We start from the raw sequence: 9128 nt of genomic DNA, 5'->3' as shown, positions 1-9128 counted from the left end.
GTTTCTCCAAACTCAATGATTCTGGTCACCCAATTTCAGATGTGCTTTATAAGCAATGGTTAAGAGCAAGGCACTGGGGTTAGTCTGTTCATCTGTCATTACACACACTGAGGAATGGACAAACCACTCACCCATTTCTCCAGCTGTGCAGAACCAACACTGACCAGGAGCCATACACCTGATACACCTGTCCCTGTTTTCCCTTGACTGTGTGGCCAACTTTGAACAGATCACCTGTGTATATCTCGGGTTCTCCATCTAGATGTTTAGCTTAAAATCTAGGGTTCTCAAAGTGGGGTCCTAGACCAGCAGTATAAACGACACCTGTGAAATCAGAAATATAAATTCTAAGGTCCCTCTGCAGATATGAATCAAACTGTTTTAACAAGCCTTCCAAAGGATTCTCGTGGAGGCTAAAGTTTGGGTACCACCATGCTATACAAAATTTCCACTTGTTTATTAGGGCTTCTACTACAGGTTGCAAAGTGCAATTATTGGGGAACTTTTAGAAAAGACAGGTCCCCAGGCCCCTTTGAAAGGCCAATTAAATCAGAATCTTGAGGGATGGGATCAAAATATGCTTTAGAAGCTCCCCAGGTGGCTAATATGCAGCCAAGGTTAAGAACGGATCTATAAGGATACTACTTGTGGGTACCCAGCCAAATTTCTACCTGAAACAATGGCGGGAGATTTAAGGGTTTTCCAATAGAGTTGAGTGAAAAGGCTTCTAGGCTTTGAAGTCAAATGGAATCATGGGTTTATATCTTTGTGCTACCACTTATTAAAGTGGTCCTGAGCAAGTTATTTAACTGCCTTTAAAAAAGGATACATCAACTACCTTAAGTGGTTATGATGACTGAATTCCAGAAGGTACACAGCACTTTGTGCAGGGCCTAGCACATAGCAGGCACTCTGTAAGTGATGTACACATATTATCTCCACTGGTGTACCAGTAGAGTGTCCTGCAAGTCAAGAATAGCCAAGGGCTGAGCTATACCCTGAATAGTTATTTGCAACTGGGAACTGGGGCAGAGATCTGTGTTAAAAGACTCAAAGACAAGCTAGAGTGAAAGAAAAACAGTTTTATTAAAAATAAAAAAGAAGAAGAAAGGATTCTGGGAACAGAGGGTTAGTCCATTCGGGCCTTCAGGGTCCTGGTGGTGATTTTGTCCTTCTCACTGCAGGGAGAGAAAGTCACAAACATCTACACCCATCTAGACTGCAGAACAAAAGGCTGTCTTAACATGTTTTGCTCATATTACATTAATGTTAGCTTGTTTCCTCAGCCTGTGGTGAGGAAGGGGAAAATGGAGAAATGGGGAGACTGCTGAAGGCTCTTCACAGGTGGGACCATCAAGAGTTGAGATGATTCAGTACTGGACTGTAAGCCTTCCAAAGAAGGGAAGTTACTCCCCCAGGCCTGGAGAATAAGTAACTGGAAGTTGTGATGGGTTTCACCCCATGAACCTAAAAGAACTTTGGGGTAGTAAATTCTGTGTCAGCCCCAATCTCTTTTTCACGGTAATTAAGCAGACTATCCCATAACCAAAGGTTCCAAATGTCTTTTCTGGGATGTACCCAAGCAGCTAGGACACCTTCTACTTCTTCCTATCAGGTTCCTGTTGACGGCACCAAACAATTAAGAGGAAAAAGGGGATGGCAGTTAGGAAGCAGGCTGGGCGTTGAAAAACAGTTCCCAGAACTCAGTACTTGACACAGTTGTGGGTTCCACACTGGTGGGAGCTGGGAGAGGAGGGGAGCCACTGAGGATTTTGGTCAGTCTGCAGTAGCTCTGCTGTGGCTCATCATCACACAGGTCCCTGAGACTTTAGGGACACTTAAGGAAAGAAATGTCTGTTGTGAGCAAGGGGGGAGACTCAACGTCATGGAGCCTCACCTGATAAGAGGCCAAGGGAATCTGGGTAGATTCCCAGCTGCCAGCCTTAGGGAAGCATGGATTTCTGCTATCCTGCCAATCTGCCACAAATGCCTTTCTTATCTCACACCTGAGCAGGGGGCTGGGAAGATGGGGTGTTTGTGCAGGAGGGGAGAGGGAAGTAAGTATCTGTAAAGTTTCTAGACTCCTAGCTCATACTCACATGATATGGACGATGACCCCCATGCCTGACACTGCATCCCGGTCCACAGCATTCAGCATGGCTTGTGAGATGGTTTCAAACAGGTGTTCTGGATCCTGCCAACAGAGCAGAAGCCTTTCCATCCCCAGAGCCTCAGACTCTAACTTGGTCTGGCTCCTTCACTCTTTTTCCTAGGCTCAAAGTCCCCAGAAGTTTCCTTAGCTATGTCTCAGAGGGAAGCAGGGTTGTGTAGGAAAGTTCAAGCCCTGAACTTCTTCCACTGACCAGCAAGTGAGACCTTGGGCAAGTCTCATCTCCCTTCACTAACCTTCGATTCCTCTTCTGTAAAATGGGGAGAAGACTCCCTATCTGGCTCCCATGTGCTCTGTCAGATGTCTGATGGACACTTCCCCTGGGTGTCCCATAGATACCTCAAAACTCAATCTGTCCAGCCATGACAAATACATCCTCCATCCTACATCTCGGGCTTTGCTAGAAAATTCGGGAGTCCTCAGTATCTCCACCTCTCTCGCTTCTATTTTAAGTGACAAAGTCCTCTAGATTCTGGCTGCCCCACCCACCTACTGCCACTGTCTTTTTGCTCAGGACCTCAGTGCCTCCTGCCAGTGACCACTATAGCCTGTCCCATCTACCTGCAGGCCTCTGGTTCCTCAGGTTCCTTATTGCCTTTGACACTGTGCCAAAAGAAAAAATTAAAACTCCTTGGCATGGTATTCGAGGCATTTCGAAGTCTCTCATCCCAACCTCAAAGTCCATCATCATCTCACCCCACATCCTGCCCACACTCCAGCAGCCATGGCGAGCTTTCTCCAGCCTCTGAACACACTGGGCCCCACCTGTACTTTTCCACAAGCTGTTCTTTCTGCCAACCGGGCCCTTTCTTTCCTCCTCCTCCTTGCAAATTGCATTTTTACAGGTATCTGGGTATCTGCCTTGCTTCATTAGACTGCAGAAAGCCCCTGAAGACAGACTATCTGGTTTCCCCAGAGCCTGGCAGAGCTGACACAGCAGACAACACACTCACTGCCGGGCGCTGTTCCAATCTTTTCATGTGTTTTGCTCATATCTCCATTCATAAGGTAGGTTCTATTATTACCCCCATTTTACAGCTGAGGACATGGAGGCAGAGAGGTAAACTGACTTACGAGAACATAACTCATTAAGTGGTCAGTGGAGCTGGTTTTCCAAACCAGACACCCTGGCTCCAGAACCCATTCCATTGAGCTGCCTCTGGCCCTATACCTTGTTAAATGTTTGTTCAGTGAATGAATGTGGAAATCCTAAAAACCCAATATGAGGAATTATTTGTTGTTCTAGCAAATAACTGACTGGAGTCTCCTAACAGAAGGTGCTCTCCCCTGGAGCCAGCCAGCCAACACCAAAGGGCCCGGTGGATGGCGTTTCTGGCTCAGCAACTGTGGCCTTTTCTCCTACCTGCACCATTCTCACCCACGACCTGCCAGGTAAACATGTTTTTCCCTGATGGCAAAAGAGGGGAGGGTACCTCAGAGCCCATCCCCACTCCATGCCACCAACTCACCATGTTGGGCTCCCAGAGGGACTCACACATCCCATACATTTGTTCGGCACAGGTGCCACTGACCACAAAGTCGTCAGTCACCATGGGGCAGCCAATGAGGTCTAGAGAGCAAATGAAGGGCTTAAAGGTCTTCGGGTCCAACCCAGCAATGACTGGCTCGGTGTAGTAGGGACCAAACCTGTGGGCCAGGAACAGAGAGAGAAACCAGAACTCAAGAGCACTCACTTTCCTGTTCAAGCCTGTAAAGATGAGGCCGTAGCCCAGACTTAGGGAGGAAAATAGAGGGCCTGTTTGGGAAGAACCCCTTTCCCTGTGGCCGGCTTTGAAGAACTCTTTTCCCCTCTCTTGGCATCTGGAAATGCTCTAAGATTTTTATTCTTCTTTTCTCTGACATTTATTTTCATATCTCCTTCTCACCCCTGATCCTCCCTTCCTCCTTTCTTGCGGAATTCTGCTTTCTTCTAATCTTCTTTATCCTAATCCAGGTCCCAGCACCCTTCAATCCTCTATTTATACATTTATACCTCTGCTCCTTTCCAAAAAGAATTTGAGGCAGTTGATAGGAAAAACACTGAAAAATAAAATGAAACCACTAAAACAAAATACAAGACACTCGGAGTGAACAGAAAGTTTTGTTCTGAGCCTCCTAGATAGAAGGCAAGGCAAAAAGGGATATTCAGTGGATTGAGTCATTCTCATTGTTTGCCAATATGAAGTAGCAGCTTAGAAAAAACTTGTTCTAGACCTTGAGCTTTGAGAAGAATCAATCTTAGGGTTCTTTATATCTAAAATACTTGAAAACTACTGGCCACTCTCCTCAATAGAAACTGTAAGTAAAGAGGCATTACCCATGTCTTATATAGGCCCTTAGTAATCCCTAAGGGTGTGACCTTAAGTTATAGTTCTATAAAATAGAATTCTAAAAAAATATAAATTTAAGGTAGAGGAAGGGATTGGGATAAGGTACTTTGATCTGGTGTTTCTCAAACAGATCCCTGAGTATAAATTTCTACAAGAAATTTAAAATTTTGTATTTTCTCTCAATAAAATGAAAATAAATTTAGTATAGGAATATCCTGGATTATCTGGATGACAGTCTTAAAACTAAATACAGTAGTATAGTTCTGGGCCTGCATTTGCACTTCCAGTTATGTTCCTGCCAAGGTATCACCCAAAGGTCAGTGTTTAACTTTTTCTGCAGTCTTTCACAGAGATGCCTGGATGGATTCTCCGAGGTCCACAAGAAGTTGTTCCTTTTAAAAGGGTCTGCATATTGCTCCACTTTGCAAATCACTGCATGAGCCTATCCTAGTAGAAAATCAATCATTTTAGTTTGGCTTGTAGAGAAAGCTCATGGCTATAGCAGGTAAGAATCTAGAATATTCTAGGTCAACCTCAATGTCTTGTATTTTTATTAAATTAATTTTTAAAAATCTTTTGTTAAAGCTTTCTCAATTTAGGATTTTGATAAATGTGGTTACCATATGTGGCAGATAATTCACAGCTGAGGATATCAACTTACACCTAAGAAGAAAAAGGTAACCTTTTTTTGCTTTTTACTTTTTAATACTATAAAGGCAATAATATTGCTCCAGGTATGAAAATAGTATGACTTAGTTTTGAAAGCTGAAGAGTGTTTATGCAACTTTTCTATAAAGTCAAAAATTACTCCAAAATAAAGTTAAACCAAAAAACACACACACACACACACACACACACACACAAGAAAAGAAAGAGCTAGACTTGTGTTCTTTCCACACCCAGTTTTCCCCAAGGATGTATGAGGAAAGTACCCATAGGGTTCTCCCTTCAGTGCCATCCCAGCTTCTGCACTGAATTCTACAGTTAGGCCCCTTCTTTTCTCATCATAAAGTCCTCAAAGAGAACTGACAAAAATCAACATACCCAACTCCTACGTTCCATGATGTTCCAGAGAATCTATGTCACAGAATAAGTTCTGGAGTAAGGGTGACTCCTGCTGAGAGACTGCAGGGCACTCTTTGTGGGGATAATTTTGTTACCTAGAACAAGTTCATCTGCTATTTGCATTCCCTGCCTTCTGAAGTTACCCTTTCTTTCCTGTTTGGTTGTCAGGCCCCCAAAAAACAGACCTATAAAATTAAGATATTGTCCTTCAAATAAGAAGTGGGAGAATGAAGAGGGATCCCCTTCTTGGGCACCCCTTAATACTACATGCCTACTTGGCCAATCCAAGGTTTCTGCATTCCCTGAGTCCCAGGCTGCACGAGAAGTCCTCCCTTAATGCTGTCAACAGGTTCTGTGACTTTAAGTGAAATGCTGTATAATGAAACCGACTGTACCACAGGCTAATTGATATAAAGAAGAGTTAACTTGCTATGGCATCTCATCAACGTTCTAACAAAATGACGCTGAATGGAATGTTATTTGAGGACCTGCGACATGTCGACATTTCCACTCACCGTTTCTCATACAAGAGATTGGCCACCATGCTCATGAGGGTGTAAGGCTTGATCTGCCGACCTTCCTTCAGCTCATACAGGTTCAGTCGGAACTTGAGGCGCTGGGCACTGTGGTAGGAGGAGAAAAGTCATTGATGAATGTCCCCTAGTGTCCAACCTGTGACAGTCAGGAGGTACGTAGGAAGATATACAATCTCAGCCACTGCCCAAACTCTTCTCTTCCTCTCCCAGTAATTTTCTCCCTAGAAGTCCAACCTCACATCCATGTTTCAGGACTTGTCCAATACTTAACACCTATAAACACACCACTCTACTTTCTTTGAGGGTAGAAGGGAGTTAAGTAGATTCCCTCACCACCACCTCCTTTTTTTAGGAATAAAATGAACGGCTCCTTCTATACTCTTGGCAGGAATCTGCTGCAGAAACAGTCATGGCAGTTTACAGCACAACAAAGAGTGGACAGAGAGCTGACTGAGGCTAAGCCTTCATCTTCCAACTTAATCTTTCCATCCATGAGGTGAGGACAAAATAAATCAATTGGTGGTGAAATAACTACAGGTATTTGACAATGTGCTTGGAAAATGCAAGGTCTTATGCGTCTTAAGCAGCAGCTACTGCATTAATGGACTGGAACGTGCCTAAGAAAAAAGGCCACAACTCCTCCTCCAGTGCCATCTGAGAGCTCAGACATAGGCCCCTGCAGAAAGCAGACTAATGCCATACCTAACAGTGGTAATCACAGGCAACCAGAACAAAGAGCCTCAGACACAACCTTAGCTTCATTTTCTAAGTGAGGAAATGAAGGCCTAGCAAAATTAGCAATTACTGCCCATAAGCAAGAAAACTCGAGAAAAGCCTGAAGAAAGGAAATGGTGGGAGAGAGCAGCAGTGACCGGAGAGAGGAAAGCTGATGGGGGCTTTCACACTGAGGGGAACCCTAAGCTGTCATTCTCTGAATCCAGCACAACCAGAAAAAAAAATGGCTGGTTGGGTTAGATCTCAGGAAGAATTTCTAAGTTAAATGTTCTTGAAACTTAGGGAACTTTAAGGGAAATGAGAGAGAAATTTTTCTGCCAAGCTTCTACTCGCATTAGTGAACTCTCGATCTTCTGGGAACTCAGTCCAGGAACTGCTGCTTCTTAGGCACCATCTGTGACCTCATCTTCCCTCCTTAAAGCATTTCTTGAGTCTTCCTCTTCTCTTTTTCTCTGGCTTCTCTTCTAACCGCACTGCTAATTAAAGAGTTCAGCTCGAACTACAGCTTATTTTTTCCCCTCTACTTTGTCTCTTCAGAATCTGTTTCCATAAATTTAACAGTTCACCAATGCCTCTCCAGCCCTGAGATATAATTTCATATTTCAACTGCTCACAAGGTGTTTCTACTTGGTTTGCCTTGTCCCTTCAAAATTGGTGTCAAAATCAAAGTCACCACCTTCCTCTAAAACTAGTTCTCCCAATTCCTATATCAGTCAACATGTTCAAAACAGAAATCATCTTTAAAACATTTCTGGACTGTCTACATGCTAGGTAACTAGTCTAACAGATAAGACACCAACCTCAACCTCAATGAATGATCCTTTGGACTTACGATATCCAAGCAGCCACTAAGGATGGTTAGCAACAATTCTCAGAAATGCCTTCCTTTCCTATCCCACCACCATCACCCGGTTAGGACGAAAACCCTCACACCTGGACCACCCCAATAACTACCTATTCAATCTCCCAGGTCCTCTCTTCCCTCAAATCACAGAACCATTGCCAAGTAGATAACTAATCTAGCAGCTAATAAGCACCAGCTCATCAGGAGTCAGTTATATTTCTGTATGCCTGCCATATCTCCCAACTAGACCTGAAGTTCTTCAGGGACTCAGGGTAGGCTTTGGCTTCAGAGAGGCCTGCATGGGATCCAAGCTGACAGCCTGCATCTTGGGCAAGATGCCCTCTGAGACCCCCGTGTTCCTCATCTGCAAAATAGGATAGCACCATCGTAATGTCATTGAGAGGATAAACGAGTCCGTGCAGGTAAGGTGCTTTCCACAGTCTAGCACGGAGTAAATGCTAGTATAATTTGGTTAGAATACAGCTCTGTATCCTTTATGGTGTCCGGCAGACTCACTCACTGGTGCTGTTTGGTAGATGACTGGCCACCAGGACTCAGGACGCCATGCAAGGCTGGTCCAAGAAGAGGCAGGCCTGGGTGTGGGCGGAGACCCTTAACACTTACACAGTCTGGACGTCAGTGGCTAGCCCCGCCAGGCCGATGTACAGCCGGTCGCCCATGGGAAAGATCTTCTGGAAGTCCGTTGTCACCATCTGGGCTTGGATCCCGAAGCGTCTGTCGGCAGCGATGGCCACACAGTTCTTCCCCTTCATGGCCATAACGGCCCCTCCATTATAGGACATAATAGACTGGGGCAGACAGAGCGGAGGGGCTCTCAGTGTGAGGGGCCAAACACGGTTACAGCTCCCAGCCCAGCCCCTAATTCGGAGGCTCCTGTTCATATCGTCCTCCACTCTAGGAGGAACCTGGATGTCCCGAACTCCAGCTCTGAGATTAGCCCTCTGGGGTTACGAGGAACTGCATTCACCCCCTCGATCCTCATTGCGGTGCGCTCCCCTTCAAACCGGAGACGCTTCCTTCAGTTGACCACCAGACCCTCTCCGCCTCCCAAACCTCCCACGACCCCCTCCCCGTTTCTCAATCCCTACCCCATATCCTTTTTCTTTTCTCCCCATCTCACCATGATTGCAGTGTGTTAGGACCTCCAGCCACAATTCCAGCAAACCTGCTACGGCCCTCACTGCGCAACCACTCTCGCTGCTTTCTCTCTATTGGCTGAGAGGCCGACCTTTCCGGGACATTTTGGCTTTTTATTGGCTGTACTCCTGTCAGTCACCAGCACGTAATATTTCGTTGAGCCAAAAACGAAGACGCGGAAAGAGGAAAGTGAAAAGTCACTGTGAATGCGGAAGAATCTGGCGTCGCGGTGCAGGCTGGGATCGCAGTAGACCCGGTTTCGGGACCGGGGAGAGCCGCACGGACCTACG

General features: G+C 45.4%; 1 protein-coding gene across 1 annotated transcript; it reads right to left on the bottom strand.

Annotated features, from left to right (window-relative positions):
- Nucleotides 1-1062: 1062 nt before the first annotated feature.
- Nucleotides 1063-8953, bottom strand: PSMB3 (proteasome 20S subunit beta 3). The gene is made up of 6 exons (XM_016164722.2): nucleotides 8822-8953; nucleotides 8305-8489; nucleotides 6081-6188; nucleotides 3640-3817; nucleotides 2100-2194; nucleotides 1063-1178 (listed from the first exon to the last, which is right to left on the bottom strand). Exons 1-6 carry the CDS (start codon nucleotides 8822-8824, stop codon nucleotides 1130-1132), a joined length of 618 nt encoding a protein of 205 aa, XP_016020208.1. The 5' UTR covers nucleotides 8825-8953; the 3' UTR covers nucleotides 1063-1129.
- Nucleotides 8954-9128: the final 175 nt, after the last annotated feature.

Source organism: Rousettus aegyptiacus, unplaced genomic scaffold (genome assembly GCF_014176215.1).
Source record: "Rousettus aegyptiacus isolate mRouAeg1 unplaced genomic scaffold, mRouAeg1.p scaffold_m13_p_6, whole genome shotgun sequence".
NCBI lineage: Eukaryota > Metazoa > Chordata > Mammalia > Chiroptera > Pteropodidae > Rousettus > Rousettus aegyptiacus.
Note: the sequence above shows the minus strand (reverse complement) of the source record. Positions and strands in the feature narration are given on the sequence as shown.